A 19,907-nucleotide genomic window follows, 5' to 3' on the forward strand; every position below is an offset into this window, starting at 1 on the left:
TTGTTTGGGGTGATGGAAAAGGTTTGGAAGTATAGACATTTGTGTTGTGTACAATTATGAATATAATTACTGTTGCTGAATTGCGTGTTTTAGAAGTGGGTTAAATGGAGCTAGAGAGATGGCTTGGCAGTGAAAAGCACTTGTTGCTCTTACAGAGGGCCTGGTTTAGTTCCTGGTGCCCACATGGTAACTCAGAACCATCTGTAGCTCTGGTTCTAGAGAGTCCAACACTGGCGGCTTCTGACCTCTGCACATGGTGTACACACCTAAATGCAGGCAGAACACTCCCACATATAAAATATATGAATATTTTTAGATTTTTAAAAATTGTTTAGAGGGGAACCAAGCACAGTGACACTTGCCTGTAGTCCACCTCCTTGGGAGGCTGAGGCATAAGCATTGCTTAGTTCAGGCATTCAAGACTGCTCTGGAAGCACAGGAAGACAACCCCAAAAACAAGCAAGAAAGGTTAAAATGGTGTATTTTCTATGTATCTCAGCACAGTGTAAAATAATTTCACATACACACACATACACACACACACACACACACACACACACACACACACCGATGTTATAGAATTTATATGAGAAGACAGAAGTTACAGAACAGATGTAGTGGTTTTGAAAAGGCATAGGATAGGAGGAAACACTGTCCCCAGTGTTAAGACTTGCTGGTTCCGAACAGTGCTGAGACACTCTGCTGGAGCCTGAATAGTGAACCAACCAGGAGTGCAGCTTTAGAACCAGAACTGAAAGCATAGGGAGACGTCAGCTGATTTAACACATGTGCAAAGGCGTTCCAATGGAACACGTGTGGCCTTTCCAACAAATAGTGCTAACACACATGGCCAACCAGAGTAAATAAACAAACTTCAGTCTAAACTTCACATGGTATGCAAAATTTACCTCAACATGGGTCACAGATCTAAATGTAAGACATAAAACTAGGGGCTGTAGAAATGGCTCAGCTGTAAAGAGTACTGGCTGCTCTTGCCGAGGACCTGGGTTTGAATCCCAGCACCCATGTGAGAGCTTACAAAAAGCTGTAACTCCAGTTCCAGGGGATCTGATGCCCTCTTCTGGTCTCCTCAGGCACCAAGCACACATGTGGTGCAGACATACATGCAGGCAAAACACCCATAACACTTAAAAGTTTTTTAATTAAAAAGAAATAAGACTATAAATTTTCAGAAAAAAGTAGAAAAATCTATCTCTAAGGGTTAAACAAAAGGTTTTTAGACTTGATATTAAAAACATAATTCATAAAAAAAATAATAAATTGGACCATATCAGACCATTTTTTTGTCTTTTTTTAGATTATTTATTTATTTTGTGTTTGAGTGTTTTACCTGTGTGTATTGTAGGTGGATCTCTTGAGTTCAAGGCCATCCTATTCAGGCAAGGCCAGGACTACATAGATTTTGTCTTTAAAAAAAAAAAAATAAGGATGAGCCGGGCAGCGGTGGCTCACACCTTTAATCCCAGCACTCAGGAGGCAGAGCCAGGCAGATCTCAGTGAGTTCCAGGCCAGCCTGGTCTGCAAAGTGAGATCCAGGACAGGCACCAAAACTACACAGAGAAACCCTGTCTCGAAAAACAAACAAACAAACAAACAAAAAAAAAAAAAGGATGAAAAGGCAAGCTACATACTTGCAATAAAATTGCAAGTGCTGGGTGGTAGTTGTAAACACTTTTAATTCCATCACTTGGGAAGCATAGGCAATCAGATCTCTGAGTTTAAGGCCAGCATGGTCTATAGAGTGAATAACCATCACCCCAAACAACTACAGAATATAAGCATTCCCAAAACTTAACAATAAAGGCATTAATAATTAGTCCAATTGGAAAACAGTCAAATGACACAAAGAGACATTTTGCCAGAGAGAATTTGCATATATCAGGTAATCACATGTAAAGATGTTTAAAGCCAATAGTCACTGGAAAGGAGGTGAAACCCCAGTACTCCAGTGTACTTACATACTCTGGCTATGTAAGATGATTCAGCTACTCTGGAAAATAGTTTGACATTTATCTGAGAGAAATGAAAACCAATGGTCACATAAATGACTGATATACAAGTGTTTATAGCATTTTATAGCAATATTTAGCAGCTTTATAAGTAATAGCCAAAAGCTAGAGAAAATCCCAAATATTCTTAATGGTTGACTGGCTAAATGAACTGTGGCACCTGTACTCTGGAATAATTGGCAGCATGAAGGAAGTGAACTGTAGAACATTGTGGTTGCATGCCTACAATCCTGGCATTCAGGAAATGAGGCAAAAAGATTGCAAGGTTAAGGCAGTCAGGACCATGTGGTGTGTTAGTCTTGGGTCCAGCCTAAGCTACAGAAGACCTTGTCTCAAAACACTGGAAAAAATAAATCAGACATACACAGATTGGGGAAAATGGGAAGGGAAAGGGAGGAGCTGTCAGTCATGCAACTGGTAAATTCTGTGGAAATTTTGCTACTGAAAAAAATCTTAGAAGTTTGCATACTTCATGGTTCCATTTATATAAAACATTTGAATAGCATTATATATGATATTATACACACATACATGAAATGAATACATATACTAAAGCTTCAAGTTTCTCTTACAATTTCTGAGTCTGATTTCTTTCTAAGCCTTGTCTGTTTTAGATGTGTCTGTGCCCACCCATGCTGAAGAAGGGTAATACACAGGGTATGCCTATCAGGAATAGGAGTTATATGGGGTAGATAGAAATTCTGCCACCAACTATTTAGAGTAAGATCAGCAGGGCTTTAGATTATTTCTAAGATCCCGGGGAGGTTGGGCCCAGGCTCCAGTCAGCACAATTAACCTCCCCTCCTTCCCTACCCTTTTCAGTTGGGGGTCATCCACATTTGTTGGGAGTTGGTGGTTTTTTTTGTTTTTGTTTTTGTTTTTTTGTTTTTTCGAGACAGGGTTCTCTGTGTAGCTTTGCGCCTTTCCTGGAACTCACTTGGTAGCCCAGGCTGGCCTCGAACTCACAGAGATCGGCCTGTCTCTGCCTCCTGAGTGCTGGGATTAAAGGTGTGCGCCACCACTGCCCGGCTTGTTGGGAGTTTTTAAAGCTTTATTTTATTTGGAATCATGGCTGTGTGTGTGGGTATGTGCACATGTGTGTGGGTGCTTGAGGAAGCCAGAAATGTCAAATCTTCTGGAGCTGGAGTTAGCAGGCAATTCTGAGCCACAGGATCTGTGTGCTGGAAATAAAATGCCAGTCCTCTGCCAGAGCAGTACATAGTCTTAATGGCTGGGCCATCTTTCCACCTGCTGTCAGATTGCTATGTGAACTACTGGACTTGGTTTGTATTAAACTTACTTATTAATTTGAGTTTAGATTGTTTTCATACTGATCTCATTGCGGGCACAATGCAGTTGAGCACCAGACTGTTGCTCAGAGCTGGGAAACAATTTTCAGATGGTTAGTGAGCATTTGGCTCCTGCTGTTGCTCTCTTTCCCAGCTGGAAAGAGGCATCCTCGAACGTGGCTCTGTGTAGAGCCAATCCTGGTATTGGTAGTGCTGAGTTCTAGTCTTTTCTTTCCAGTGCCCTCTGACTCCACCCTCCGAAAGTCACTGGCATGGTTTAGAGCTGGCCTTCTAGAGGGAGCTCTTGCCCACACTTAGGTTAAAAAGTAATCATTGTACGTTGAAGATTGAATGAGGTGTTAATTTTCCCCTGACTTTTTGGTGTTCCTTATCTGGACTGGATCCGTGACTTGGTAAAGATCCGTTTGTGAGCTGCATTCAGGGGTACTTGGAAAATAACGATAGTGTGCTCAGCATCGAGTTAGCCAAGCTTTCTTTGAAAAGCACAGGTAAGTTCTCTTCAAAGTATGCCTTTCTCTTTGGTACAAATAACTGCTGTATTTTCAGGATATTGAAGATGTATGCAAGGAAAGCCGGTATTCTTGGTTATTAACACACCCATTCTCTGCATTTCAATAATGGCTATGCACTGTGTGGAGGCTGAGCTGGCATTTCTGGGTGAATGTATCATATTCTCTACAAGGGAGGCTTCTCTGTATTTTCTTTGAGCTTTCCTTTGGCTCCTAAATATACACATACCTATATTAGCAGCTGTCCTAATAGTAAAGACAGAGACATTTTGAATGCAGACTGTAGGAAAATATCTAAATGATGATTTCCATGCAAACAAACCTTTTTACCTTGAACATTGTTTTTTAAAGCACAGTAACTGAGGGAATCTTAATTCTCTACCTAGAAGTTCTTATCAACAGTGGTGCTTTTAAAGTGGTCATTCTAAACTCCCATTTCCTTTAGTGGCTTATCTCAGGGTTCCTTTCTGTAATTAGAAGCAGAACAAAATCCGTAGCTGCTGAGGGAATTTGAAAGTAACTATAAAAATCTTTGTAGATGCAATTAAAAACAAAAAATAAAAAAATAAACACCCAGCCTGAAGAGGCTATGTGTAGGAGGTAATTGGTGTTTTGCAGACAGCAACACCTAGTTCCTGGTCAGTTGTGGGTGAGGGCTCTACCTCAGCTCTGGCTTTCTAAAGGCTGTCTTCACTGGTCTCCCCAGAAGCAGGGATTCAGATGGCTTCTGCCATGCCCACAGCTGGAAAGGCAAGGCCCTGGCTTGCCACTGACTACAACAGGGGTTGTTATTCTAACATGGAACTAATATTAAAGCCTCCTCTATACTTGGTATTTCATGTAAGAGACCAGTGTTCAAAAGGGAAGGCAGTATGGAATCAGCCTTGAAAACAGGGTACTCATTTGGATTTTAGAGTGATGTTTATAGGTGCTAAAAGAATTATTGTATCCAAGAGAGGATATGTGAAAATTATTCATTCAAATATGCTTTGTCTATTGAAGTATGATTCACATATCATATAACTCAGCCTATTTAATGTAAAAAGCTCATTGATTTTTACTATATTCATAGAGTTCTGTAGCCATTCCCACAATAAATTTAGAAATTTTCATTCCCAAATGAAGCCCATTATTAATCATTCCCCATATCTCCATCTGTAGCTGAAGTTTTCTCCAGTCCTGCCTGGCCCGCGGTCAGGACAAATCTCTCTCACCCACCAGTCCCGCAGCCGCTCAGACCCAACCAAGTAAACACACAGCTTATATGGCTTACAAACTGTATGGCTGTGGCAGGCTTCTTGCTATCTAGTTCTTCTATCTTAAATTAACCCATTTCTATTAATCTATAAGTTGTCACATGGCTTGTGGCTTACCGGTGTCTTTACATGTTGCTTGTCATGGCGGCAGCTGGCAGCATCTCCTGACTCAGCCTTTCTGTTCCCAGAATTCTCTCCTCTGCTTGTCCTGTCTATACTTCCTGTCTGGCTACTGGCCAATCAGCATTTTATTTATACAAAGCAATATCCACAGCACTTCCCCTTTTCTTTTTTTTTTTTTCCCAAAAAGGAAGGTTTTAACTTTCACATAGTAAAATTATATATAACAATTATCAAGCAAGAATTTACAGTTTCAATATTTAGTCTATTTATAATATCTAGTCTATTTGTATTTGGCAAAATTAAAGAAGATATCCTATCCTATATTTGTGAGTCTAAGGTTTCATATCTAACTTATCTCTTATCATAACTAAGGAAAATTATAACTATCTAGTCTTCAACTACATCAAAGACATCAATATAATATTACCTGAGAAATGGGAGAAGGACGTAAGCAACTTTTGAGAGTTTTGCAAGAGTGGACAGAGACATTGGGCAGCCTGGACAGTCATCCAAAGTTCTTTTGTAAAGTTGGGGTATCTGTCTTCAGCCCAGAGGCCTAGAGTCTCTCAGTCATTTCTCTCTGTGTCCTGTAGAATGTCTGGCAGTCTGGCAGTTTCCTCTGAAAAGCAGGAACCTGAAGGACCATTTTGCCAAGCAAAGTTCAGTGGTCACCTTCCTATGGGTCCTGCATGTCCAGTTGATTAAGCGGTCCAGGCAAGAACAGTTTCTTGCCCAAATGGCTATTTCTGCCAAGAAAAAGATAAACTCCATATGGAGTGTCTTCAATGCCCATCCTCCTCTCTGAAGTAAATCGGTGCTGCCAGGAGCAGATGTGTCTCACTGTCCAGAAAGTCTAAATTTTAAAAAATATTTTAAATGCCATATTCTTTAGGTCTTTGAATTATTTGAAGATTATCTATCTATATGAAATATATCTATGTATACCTAGAAAATTTAACATAACTATAAGTTTGACTATCATAGAAGACTAATTGGCCCATTACAATTTAAATGAGTTATATAAACATAATACCTTAAACAAGAGTAAAAATACACATACAGTATAACAAAATTAACTTTAAATTTGTATCAATAAACTAAAATCTATACCAATGTAAAACATTTCAAACAAGTTGTTGCTCTTTAAAAGTAGGTTCATTAATCTACCTTTTCATCCCATCGTGTCTATATCGTATCCCCTTATTTTCTTTAGAGAGAGATTGCATTTATAATCAACCTATTTTGAATAAAAATATTGGTTTTTCTCTTGTCCCACACCAGAGGGCTCTTTTGATGTGGGACAGAAGAATCTCTTAACCTTTTTTTTTTTTTTTTTTTTTTTAAGCAATATGCTTGGGTTTAGAGAAGGAGTGAGCCAATTCCATCTCCAAAGCCAGCTTGGTATATTTGGGAATTTGGGTATAGCTTCTCTTACTACTTCCTGCTGGAGGGGGCTGCTGTATCTTATGGGGACACAAAGAAAAATTTAGGATTATGGAATAGTCTGTGAGGGTGTATCATCTGAGCCAGTTGCCTTGAAACAGTTCTGGATGTTGGATCATCTGGGCCAGGGTGTCATCAGAGACCTTTCAGGGGGTCTTGGCTGGTCAAACCTGATGTATCTCAATCTGAAACAAATCCGTAGCCTCTGGCTTTCTGTGAAAACAAAAGCAGAGCCTCCTTTTCAAAACAACATATCCTTACATCCAAATTTTGAAGTCAAGGTACCTTTAAAATATACATATTGGCTTAACTCAACAGCTTTTACAATAAAATGTTTTTCTGCAGTTAAAAATCCCAAAGACAACACAATCCAGATTTAATATCCATCTTTACATGGCTTATTTTTTATACTACCTTTACTGTCTCTTTAAAGACTTTATTTTTAAAAACTATGTATTTCTTTATATAACTGTATATATTCCTTTTTTCCTCTCTTCTAAGCCTATGTACATTTTTACACACATTGTAAAGCATTTAAAGTCTTGTTCCATCTGAATCTGCCTTATTGTGAAGCTATTGTTTTAAACTGCAGCATTACTAGGGCTAAAATAGCAGCTTTGGTGGTGGTAGGTTTACAGCCATCTCTGGGAGCCATCAACTCTTAGAAACAGTGGTTCTATGCGTCTATCAAAGCAGCGTGTAGCCCAGAAACAACAACAACAACTACTACTACTACTACTACTACTACTACTACTACTACTACTTCTTCTTCTTCTTCTTCTTCTTCTTCTTCTTCTTCTTCTTCTTCTTCTTCTTCTTCTTCTTCTTCTTCTTCTTCTTCTTCTTCTTCTTCTTCTTCCTCCTCCTCCTCCTCCTCCTCCTCCTCCTCCTCCTCCTCCTCCTTCTTCTTTTTTTTTTTTTTTTACTAGCAAAGACTAAGTCCACCACACAGAGTAATGTGCCACTTGTAGATGCCTCATTCCCGCCATACTGATAGTCAAACGCATATGCTAGAAACCCACCATAGTAGCTCAAACCTGCTGGCTGCCTCTAACTTGAGAGAGCTAACTAGGAAGCTGTTTTTAGCTCAGTTTTACAATCTTGTTTCTCAGGTTTTAGGTGGAAACTCTTGCCACACGTTGGGCACCATTTGTAGCTGAAGTTTTTTCCAGTTCTGCCTGGCCCACTGTCAGGACAAATCTCTCACCCACCAGTCCTGTAGCCGCTCAGACCCAAATGGAGTAAACACACAGAGACTTATATTGCTTACAAACTATATGGCCGTGGCAGGCTTCTTGCTATAAGTTGCCACATGGCTTGTGGCTTACTGGTATCTTTTTTCTTTTTTCCTAAAGATTTATTTATTATGTATACAATGTGCCTGCATATATGCCTGCATGCCAGAAGAGGGCACAAGATCAAATTATAGATTGATGTGAGCCACCATGTGGTTGCTGGGAATTGAATTCACGACCTCTGGAAGAGCAACCAGTGTTTTTAACCTCTGAGCCATCTCTCCAGCCCTTACCGGTATCTTTACATGTTGCTTGTCATGGAGGCTGCTAGCAGCATCTCCTGACTCAGCCTTCCTGTTCCCAGAATTCTCTTCTCTGCTTGTCCTGCCTATACTTCCTGCCTGGCTACTGGCCAATCCATTTTATTTATACAAAGCAATATCCACAGCATCCATCCCTTGCCAACTACTAAATATCATACATACCAGTCATTTATGATTGGCTTCAATATTCATGTTTAGTCTATTTCAGTATTTTATTAAAGTAGAAGATTATTCCATCTGTGTTATACCATCTTTTGTTTACTCATTTATCTGCTGGGGGTATTTGGCTTGTTTTCAGTGTTTAGCTGTCATGAATAGTCAGATATATATACATTTATTTATTTACTCATGTATTTGCAGTGTTGACGATTAAACCCAGCTCTTGCTAGACATGTACTGTCCCATGAGCTATACCCTAATCCCAATATACGCTTTCTTATGTTTATTGCATAGCAGTAATGCACGTACATACCACCTGTTGGATTACCTGTACCTCAGGAGTTTTAAGAATTATAAAGCCTTAATATGCTAGAAAGAAAATTATAGTGCCTGTTGTGGTAGTTTATGCCTATAATTTCAGAACTTGGGAAGCTGAGAAGGATTGCCAGGAGTCTAAGGTGGGCCTAGGCTGCATATTGAGTCCCAGGCCCTACCTGGGCTACAGAATAAGACCCTGGCTGGAAAATAAATGGAGCTTGGAGATGGCTCAGTGGTTCAGAGTATGTATTACTCTTCTGCCTGTAACTCAGCTCAAGGGGTATCTAACACTTTTGGCTTTCTTGGGCACCTGTACACACATGTATGTACTCACACAATCATACACATGATTAAAAATAATTTTTAAAAAAATCTTTAAATAAAAATGGCCATGCTACTGAAGAATATGTCTCCCCCTTCCTTAGCCTTAACTGCCTCATGAGTCCCTTTCCCATCCATGATAGAATCAGGTAACCACCACTGCTATGAATTCATTCATGCAACAGCTATCCCATGTCCCGGAGATAGCCTTTCCCATCATTTTTCCTGTCCTCAGGTTCTTATCTTCTTTCTACCCATGTTCTACAGTGCTCCCTTAAGCTTGGAGGGGGTGATATAGAAGTTCATGTAGGGGTAAACACAGCAGTCACTTGTTGTAAGCTTTGGCTATTTAAGAGTCTCTGCATTAACTGTCACCCACTGCAAAGAGATACATCTCTGCCCCAGGGAGGGATGTGTGTGTGGTGTATGTATATGTGGTATGTTTGTACATGTGAATGTATGTTCACCTGTATGTACAGAAAGGCTAGAGAATGATTGTTGGAATTGTGCTCTATTCTGCTTTATTCCCTTGAGACAGGACCTCTTGTGGAACCTGGAGCTAGGCTGGCAGTCAGCAAGCCCCAGTTTACCCCACTGCCCGCCCCTTCCCTAGTGTTGGGCTTCTGATGTCTGCAACACAACTGGCTTTAAACTTTTTTTACCCTGTTAACTGTCTCTCCAACTTTGTAGTGTACTTCTTGAAAATTTCCTCCATCTTACTGAGGATTAAGGATTAATGGCTAAAGATTAATTTCTTCTAGCTTACTTGGATTAAGGCATGTGGCAGCACAGACAGCTCTTTTCTTTATTGCCATTGTCCCTATCATTTTATCTGAACCCCGTCTTTCTGCTCAACCCACACCATCTGGGAATATCACCTGGCTGGAATGAGTGACTCTTTGTCTACAGCAGGCCTCTTCCATTTGATTTCGACAGCCAGAAGCCTTTCTGATTCAGAGCAGCAGCCATAGAGGATAGCAGTACTCTTTCAGTGTTAGGTATTGGAGATGTGTCTCATGCTCCTCAAAAGTTACAAGGTAGCAGCAGGTGTGTGTGTGGCGGGGAGAATGCCCATATTCCCTAAGTAACACCAGAACTGAGTCCTAAGAAAGCATAGATGGGGCAGTGGGAATATTTGTATTGGGAAGAGAGAATGGCCAGTTGCTTCCGAAACAAGAGTTCAGCAGAATTGATAATACTTGTGATCAAGAAGCTAAGAGCTGGGCGGGGGTGCAGCTCAGTTGGAATAACACTTGCCTAGCATGCAGAAAGCCCTAGGTGCCATCCCAGGCACAGCACACACTGAGAGCAGTGGCACACTCATGGAATTCCAGCACTCAGGAGGTAGGGGTAGGAGGGTCCAAGGCTGCATAGGAAGGTTAAGAGAAAGCTTGGGGGCATATCTAAAAATTAAAAGAAAAAAAAAGATAGCTGATAGAGCTACCATGAAGAGACTTAAGGGTTCAGCTAAGGAATGTAAACTGCCTCCTGATAACCACCGAGAGTCACTGAATTATTGTAAGTCAGGAAATGAACATAGATCAGTGTTTCAAAAAGACCTTTGGGGCAATGGTTGGCAATATTGGTTAGAGGTAGCCCCACCAACATCATGTAGTGCAGGCTGGATTGGATGTGGAAGCATCCTCTTGATGGCCCTCAGATACCTCCCATAGACACTCCTCTGCACATGCTCCCCATAGCCACACGCTTGTCTGTTCTTTATTATATAAATAGTTCCTTGTAAGCAATTATTATATTTTATATTTCAGTATCTTCAAGATAAATTCTATGTCCTGGTGTAGAATTGAGTAGTTATAAGTACTCTGTAAATATACATGGAATGGATGAATCTTTGTTGGCACAAGATCTTTAGAGTAGCAGAATTTAGTTCTTTTTTTCCCCAGCATTTTTAACTATCTTTTTGGCAACAAGATAGTCATGATAGCATAGGCTAGCCCCTAACTAACCATGAAGCCAAAGATAACTTTAAACGCCTTATCCTTCTGCCTCTACCTCCCAAGTGCTCAATTTACTGGCATGTACCACCACTACAGCTAGCTGGAGTGTAAATCTAATTAATTTTATCAATAAAAACCAGGAATCAGATATGGGGTAAAATCTGAAAAATCAGAGAAGCAGGAGAGTAGTCACAATTGTTTCCTTCCTCTTTCCTTCCTCCAGTCCAAAAAGAGTTGAGATCCTGTCTCCTTCCTGCCTTATCACTTCCTGTTCCTCTCTATACAGACCTCCAGACCTCTATGGTTAACTAGTGGATAGCTCTACCCTCTGACTCCAAGCAAACTTTATTTGTCAGAACACAAACAAAATATTACACATTTCCCTCATTTTGTCTAAATAAAAAGCGAAGGTTTTAACTAACATAGAAAAACTATATACAATATGTACAATAACTATATATAAGTATATACAGGCAATAATTACATTAATAACATCTAGTCCATGAGCATTTGACAAATTCAGAGAAAATACTCCACTGTCTATCCTATCTTGGTGAGTCCAAAGTGTTGTACCTAATGAACTTTCTATCCTAACTTAAATTTTCCAACCCCAAACTATCTTTTTATGTCTCTCAATCTTATACACTTTACACCTCTTTTGTAAGTTTCTTTTCTGAATTTGTTAACAAGGAAAACCATAACTATCTAGTCTTCAACTCCATCAGAGACCTGAAGATATAATATTACCTGAGTAAACAGGAAGTACAGAGCAAACAATTTCCAAAATTAAATGACAGAAATAGCTGGCTGCCTGGACAGTCACCCAAGGTTCCTCTGCAATGTTGGAGCATCCATCTTAGGCCTGCAGGCCTAGACTATCTGACAGACTTAGTGAAGCAGGGTTTTTGAAGGTTGTCCCACTTTGTCTTGGCAAAGTTTGATGGTCACTTTCTTTTGAGTCCTGATTGTGCAATTTGGATAGCATACTGTCAGCAGTCAAGACAAGGGCAGGTTTTTGCCCACTGGCTAACTTTTGCCACAAAGAAAGTAAACTCCGTATGGAGTTTCTTTGATGATCATCATCTTCTCTGAAGTAGATTGGTGCTTCTAGGAGCAGACATGTCTCATTGTCATTTAAAAAAAAAAAAAGAAGAACCTATGTTATTAAAACATCTTAAATGCCATGTTCTGTAGATCTCTGAAGTATTTGAAGACCACCTATCTATCTCAAATATATTTCTGTTTGACCTTGAAAACATACCTAACCTGACTACAAGTTTGATTGTAATAGGTGACTAACTACTAACCTGTTTTATTATCCTAAATAGTTTGTAATAATAACTTTCAAGGACTATATATTTACATTACGTTGCTAAATGAGCTGTATAGGTACCATACCTTGAACAAGAGTAGAAAGGTATATACAGTATGTTCTAAGAAAAATAACCTTAAATTTGTATCAATTAAAAAAAACTTAAACAAGAATAAAGAAACATATATACAGTATAACAAAAAATAACCTCAAATTTGTATCAATATACAAAAATCCATATCAATGTAAAATATTTAAGACTAGTCGTTGCTGTTTTGGTTTAAAAGTAGATTCAACAATCTTCCTTTTATCCTATTTCTATATTCCTCCATTTTTTTTTTAGAACAAGATCCCATAATCTAATCTCCTTTGTTCACCTTTTTCCTGACCAATAACAACTTGTAACCAACCACCTAAATAGTAACAAATATCCATAACCCACTGAACGACCAGAAACCACCCACTCCACCTCTTGGGAATATGGGCGTTGTGTTCTTAAAGTTACTTCCTGCTGTCTGGGGACAACCACATTTTTAGGGGACCCTGATAAAAATTGGGATAATTGTGAAGTCCTGGGAAAGCTAGCTGTATCCATTCTCTGTGTCCAGTCTCTGTGTAATGGGAAAATGCAGGACTTATGTCAAGTCCTGGCTAGAATAGTCTGGGAGGCTAGACCATCTCAGCTAGCTACCTTAAAATTGTCCTGAGCAGTTTGTAGTTCATAGCCAATCTTTAGGTGGTGTTTGTCAGCTTAGTGGCATTACCATAGTCCAGGTGGCATTTTTATTGTGGGGCCCAATCCTCCTTTTGGAGACTTCAGAGTTCACTGTTAGGTGTGGTCATGGTTCATTGCAGAAAACTTAAACATTTTAAATGTCATATACAGCAGATCTTAAAGAAGTTAAAAGACCATAATTTGTTACATACATTGAGAGTACAAAAACTTAATTCCTAGTTAGCTGATAGAGCCTCAAACCTGAAATCATGTATAAGAAGCTAGATGAAGCCTTTTTCTAGAATTAGTTCTCTATATGGCCATTAATATCATGACAAAAGTTAAAATATAAATATAATATATATATTAATTTTATAAAGTTTAAAATACTATTTATGCCTTAAGAAGAGTTTTAAAGAGTCAAAATAAAACCAAAGAATTATGAGATTAGTGGCAATACAATAGTCTCTTAATTTTGGTTTTTCTTCTGTCCCATATCAGGTGGCTCTTCTGACACTTTGAATTTTCCTTTGAACAAGCATGCTTGGGTTTAGAGAAGAAGAGAGCCATGCTCCAACTCCAAAGCCAGCTTTAATTTTTATTTGAACTGGGACTACAAAAAGATCATCTGCCTTATATGTCTGTAGAGAACAGCAGAAACAAACATTTGGGAAGGTTTAGGAAATTTTATCCTGTTGGAAATGGGATATACCAATAGGCCAATTTACTCTTTTTCTTGGGGTATTTTCTCTGCATGATTTGTCCTTTTTCTTCACATGTCTTATTTGTCCAGTGGTCTTCAGATTCTGTATTTGGATGCCTTCATTCTCCTGGAAAGACAAAAACAAAACTGTGCCCCAACCCTAATTTGGGGAGTTTCCCTTTTGGAAAGTTATATCTGATCAAATGAAAAGCATTTATTAGTCTTGCAAGTCAGTTTAGATTGAATGGCCATGCAGTTTGATGAACTATCACTTCTTCTAATCAAGAGATCTCTCCTGTTCAAATCATTTTTATCAATTTTGATGGTATCCATAGCTTTTCTTCTCCCATGGAAACAAAAACAAAACCTCTTACCCAACATAACACATATCTTGGTTTACATGCTGAGGTCAACACATCTTTAAAGCATACAGGATGATTTAATTTAGCAGTCTTTTCTGTTATTCAGTGTCTCTCTGCAGCTATCGTTTCTTTCTCATTAGTATTTTAAAATTTAAAGTTAATAAAGCATTGTGCAATCTATCTGGGGGGGGGTCTCTATTACCCCTTTCTGTTTATTAAGCATATCTTTTAGAGTTGGAGTAGATCTTTCTATAACTACTTGCCCTGTTATGCTTTATATTGTAATATGCAAAAATTGTTTTATTTTACTAGAGACACACGCTGGAGCATTGTCAGTCTTAGTTTGTACATGTATCCCCATAATGGCCGTAACTTCTAATAAATATGTATTTACAGAATCAGCCTTTTTAGAACTTAAAGCAGTTGCCCATTAAAATCCTGAATATATATCTTTGGTATGGTATACATATTTTAATTTTCCAAACTCTAGGAAATAAAACACATCCATTTGCCAAATTTCATTTCTTTGAGTACCCTTTGGGTTACTTCCTGAAGATAGTAGAGTCTGGTTATACAAGGAACAAGTAGGACATTTTCTTATAATTTCCTTGGCTTGTTGTCAAGTGATGGAAAAATTATTTTTCAAACCCTTGCTATTGACATGGTGTTTTTTATGAAATTCTGAGGCTTCTCACACAATTCCTACCAGTAGTTGGTCTATTTCATCATTACCTTGTGCTAGAGGGCCTGGTAGACCTGTATGGGACCTAATAATGTGTTATTTATGAGGGATGATATCTATTTCTGATTATTTCTTGTAACTGAATAAATAACAAAGTCAATTCTGTATTATCTGAAATAAATTCAGCAGTTTCAGTATGTAAAACAGCTCTTTCTGAATATTGAGAGTTGGTAACTAAATTATTAAGAGGTTCTGGAAAATCTAATAATACCGTGAGAATAGCATATAATTCTGACTTTTGAACAGAATCATGAGGGCTTTGAGCCACTTTATTCAAATTTCCCGATTTATAACCTGCCTTTCCTGATTTGTTTGCATCAGTATAGAATGTAGGAGCTCCAGAAATTGGTGTTCCCTGTACAGTGTGAGGAAGGATCCAGTTAGATCTCTTTATAAATGGAATTTTCTTGCTTTGAGGATATTTACTGTTAATCTCTCCAAAAAAAATTACTGCAATCTCTTTGCCAATGTTCATTTTCTGTCCATAAAGAGAAACTTTCAGCATTAGGAAAAGATACTACAATTTCTGATGGGTCTATTCCCGCTAATTGATGAAGTCTCAATTTTCCTTTTAGAATCAACTCAGAAATCTTTTCTGCATAGGTCTTTAATTTTTTACTGTGTGTGTGATAAAAATATCCATTCTAAGATGTTATCTTCTCTCTGCATTAAAATTCCTGTAGGGGAATACATAGAAGTTAAAGTAACCAGAATGCAGTCAAGCTCTGTATCCAAATGATCAACTTGTGCATCCTGTAATTTCTTTTCTACCAGAGCCAATTCTCTCTCAGCTTCAGTTGATAATTTTCTTGGACTATTTAAGTCCTCATCACCTTTTAAGGTTTGAAATAAATTATTCAATTCTTGAGTTGTTAATCCAATTGTGAGTCATACCCAGGTAATGTCTACCAGCAATTTTTGAAAGTCATTAAGAGTCAGTTTTGAAAGTCATTGATCTCTCTTGATTTGTACCTTTTGGGGTTGAATTTTTGTAAACCTATTTTATATCCTAGGTAATTAACAGTATCTCCCCTTTGTATTTTTTCAGGAGCAATTTGTAATCCCCAATAAGGCAAAATTTTCCTTTACTTCTTCAAACGTTTTCTCTCAAGTATCTACATTTGAATCAGCTAGTAAGATATTATCCATATAATGGTAAATTAAATTGAAGAAACTGTACTCTAATCATTTCCAACAGCTGTCGTACAAACCATTGCCACAGAGTGGGTGTTGTTGGTTGTTTTTGCTCTTTTGGGGGGCTTGCTACCCAACTCCCAAATAAATCACACATGGAGGCATATTCTTATAAATGTTCAGCCTTAGCTTGGCTTGTTGCTAACCAGCTTTTCTTAAATTATCTCATCTATCTTTGGCCTCAGGGCTTTTATCTTTCTCTATTCCTGTATACCTTTTCTTTCCTTCTTACTCCATGTCTGGCTCTGTAGCTGGGTGGCTGGCCTCTGACGTCTTCCTCTTCTTCTCTCATTCCTTGATTGTCCCAATTTCTCCTTCTAGTCCTCTCTACCTGCCAGTCCTGCCTATTCTTTCTCGTGCCTTGCTATTGGCCATGCAGTTCTTTATTAGACCATCAGGTGTTTTAGACAGGCAAAGTAAGGAAGCTTCACAGAGTTAAACAAATGCAACATAAACAAAAGTAGCACACCTTAAAATAATATTCCCTATCAGGTGGGGCTGTTTAACATCCCTTGTGGGAGAACCTTCCATTGATATCTTTTAACAGGCTGAGAATTGTTATAAGTAGGCACTATGAAGGCAAAATTTTCTCTATCTTGTTCTTGTAAAGGTATAGTGAAAAGCACTTTTTAAAGTAATCCCTATCCTTTGGGTAATAGAGAAGATGAGAATTCCAGGCTGGGAAGATTCCATGGCTGAATCACCTTATTAATAACTCTTAAATCTGTTACCATTCTTCATTTTCCAGATTTCTTTTTAATGACAAATATAGGAGAATTCCTAGGACTGGTCAATTCTTCAATATGTTGAGCATTTAGCTGCTCCTGTACCAACTAGTCTAAGGACTGTAATTTTTTTTGTTGTTGTTGTTTGGTTTTTGTTTTTGTTTTTGAGACAGAATTTCTCTGTGTAGTTTTGGTGCCTGTCCTGGATCTCGCTCTGTAGACCAGGCTGGCCTCGAACTCACAGAGATACACCTGACTCTGCCTCTTTGAGTGTTGGGATTAAAGGTGTGCTCCACCACCGCCTAGCAAGGCTTATAATTTTTTTGATGTCAAAGGCCATTGTTCCATGCAGACATTTTTGTCAGTTAGCCATTTTAATGGAAGGGCTATTGGTACCTTTGAAAGATCAGCAGTTTTTGTGCCCTGCTTATGTACAACCTGAATAGTCAGTGACTATTATTGATAATGCCTTTTAATATTTTTCTCAGAAGCATACGTTAGTTTATGGTTTGTTCCTGAGAATGGAGGGATGTTAATCTGGGTTTTTCAGCAATATAGCCTATTGCTGTTGCCTTTGGATACCTCCAGGAACTTTAAGATAACACCCTAATGCTGAAGATACAACATACTTTGGATATACTGCTTAGAGTAATTGGGGAAGGTACTAAGCTGCCAACGGGGGAAAAAAAGCAGTTAAAAGTTCTACCTAGCTGTAAAGCTTACAAACCACAACAATAATAAGACAACATATGCCCAAGGATTCAATGGTAATATTTACACCTTAGGGGTAACCAATAGACATAACAAATCACATCTCCACAACTTCATTGCTGTGTTAGACATATATGGCTTTAATTTTCCTCCTTGTCCTTCTGGCCTTATATGCCTGACCCATCTTCACTTTGTTTTATGTGAGACAATCCCTAGAAGCTGAACATTTACCTCCTGAAGGCCAATTTGGATGCCAAGATTTTTGTGCAATTATTATTACATCTGCCCCAAACCCTCAATTTCAATACCTTTTATTTGTATTTTTAACTTTGGTCTTTGATAATGTATAGAAGTTTGCAAAAATACTTGTTTTATGCTCTCTTCTGAAAAGTTTGTTTTATCAAATGAAGTGGTTCTGTCATTCAGAGCAGTATGGCTTTTAACAACAGGTATTAAATCTTTTAATTTTTCTGTGGAGGGTTTTCCCCAATGCTGATAGGGAATGATTGAACCAAATTTGACATGAAGGACTGGAAGAGGCCCCCTAAGGTGTTTCCCGATGCCAAAGGGTTACCTTGTCTGTCCCACGTTGATCTGCATTCATTATTATATTCTGGAATATGTAGAGGATGTGCCAGCCGTTGCCACAGCCTCTGCATATTCCAGAAGGCCCTATTCCAGAAGGCTAGGGCCTTCTGTTTGGATTATCTCTAGAAAAAATATGGTTCCTAGAAATGCCTTGCCTACAGTCTCTTTTCAGGAGACCTGTTTACATAATTAAAACAACTATCCTTTTGATTTTTCTTTTTCCTATCCAAGTGTTATCGTAAGTATGAGAACAAATATCAGCTGTATTTCTAATCCATTCATCTATTGGTGCTGATCTTGCCTTTAAGGGCCTAATTACCCCTTTACATTCTGAATTAGCATTTTCAAAAGCCAAGGATTCAATTAATATTTGTCTAACTTCTGGATCTGATATCATTCTATTTACAGCTGAAGTCAACCTTTGTAAAAAAAAAAAAAAAATCAGTGAAGGCTTCTTTTTGGCCTTGTATAATTTTAGTAAACAACTCAGTTCTCTTTCCTGATTCTTCAACCCTCTCCCAAGCAGTCAAAGCTGTTGTATGGCTTAGAATCAAGATGTGGTCATCAAATGTAATTTGTCTTTGCAAATGAGCAGACTGGGCCTCACTGAGAAGCTGGTCTTTGGAAATGTCCATGCCTCTAGCCCTGCTTCATTGTTCTGTGACCCTGGCTTCCTCTCTCCACCATGTTTTCCCTTGTAACTGAGGACCAGCTTCCAATACTGCTGTAATTAAATCTTTCCAGTCTTGTGGAATAATTCTGTTCCAATTGGCCCATGAATTTAACATCTGCTTTACAAAAGGTGAATGCATATCATATGAAGCTATTGCTTCCTTAAATCTCTTCAAGTCTAACATTTCTATAGGTTCCCAATTAACTTCTGAATATCCTATTGTCTAGTGGCCATTCTTGAATGGCAACTGGTAAATTAAGCTTGGTTTTCTGATACCTTGGGCTGCTCCTCTTCAGTTTCAGAATGTAATGGTATAGTAGGTTCTGCTCTAAACTCCTCTGTTTGTATGTGAATATTTTTTTTTAGTTTCACTAGTAGGTCTTTCTAAGTATTATATCTTACTAGTCAATTTTTCATATTTGGCACCAATATCAAACAACTTTTTAAAGGATAAAACATGAATTACCAAACTGATTAATGATTATAATAATTGACATTATGTTAGTCCCAGATAAGTTGATTATCCTTTCATTTAATTGTTCCATTTTCAAACCATCCATTGTGGAACTATACAGAGACCTAACTCCCTGCATTGTAATACTGTTCCCCGTTCTTAACATGGGGAAAACCCTTTTTAAAAAAAAAAAAACAAAAAAACAAAAAAAAAACAAAAAAACCCACTAATTCCCCTACTAAAGAATTCCCAGGTGTCTCAGCAGATCTGCTGATAATGACTGTGAAGAGTGAGGCTGGCTCTTGCTCTGCAGCATGCCTCACCAGAGAATGCACATGGTGCACAGCCTGGCTGAGGGCAGCTGCAGCTGCTTTTGTGTAGCTAGGATCTGAGAATGTGTGGCAGTGGCCACAGCAGTAAAAGCCCCATCGGGTGTTGAGGCTGCTGTCCTGATGTAACAGCAGCCTGAGAAGGGAGTGCAGAGGAAGTTTGTAACTCATGGAGAGGGAGCCAGCCTCCTGAAAGGTGGACACGGGGATGTGCATGGGAAATGAGTGCATGGGGCGCCTGAAGAACAGAGCCAGCTGACAGGTGGCTAACTGGTGGCATTTGGAGCCCAGGCATCTGTGGAGTTTAGGGATGGGGACAAGCAGTAACTGGCTGTTGTAGAGAGGCTGCAACAGGACAATCCCAGACTCGCTCAGAGGGACTTAGGGGAGAGAGGAAAAACCACCAGCAGCAGC

The 19,907-nt window shown here is 38.7% G+C and overlaps 1 protein-coding gene across 4 annotated transcripts in view; it reads left to right on the forward strand.

Moving 5' to 3' along the window:
• Nucleotides 1-19,907, forward strand: part of Atrn (attractin) — a 151,679-nt gene that overhangs the window by 106,956 nt on the left and 24,816 nt on the right. Inside the window, exon 25 of one of the 4 annotated variants that reach the window (XM_076570656.1) lies at nt 13,514-14,963. The exons of the other annotated variants lie outside the window; for them this stretch is intronic. Within the exon in view, the coding sequence (XP_076426771.1) occupies nt 13,514-13,534 (21 nt within the window). The 3' untranslated portion in view covers nt 13,535-14,963. Of the gene's footprint in view, nt 1-13,513; nt 14,964-19,907 lie in introns of those variants that run through there. 4 annotated transcript variants of the gene reach the window in all.

This window comes from Peromyscus maniculatus, chromosome 4 (genome assembly GCF_049852395.1).
Source record: "Peromyscus maniculatus bairdii isolate BWxNUB_F1_BW_parent chromosome 4, HU_Pman_BW_mat_3.1, whole genome shotgun sequence".
In the NCBI taxonomy this organism is placed as follows: Eukaryota; Metazoa; Chordata; class Mammalia; order Rodentia; family Cricetidae; genus Peromyscus; species Peromyscus maniculatus.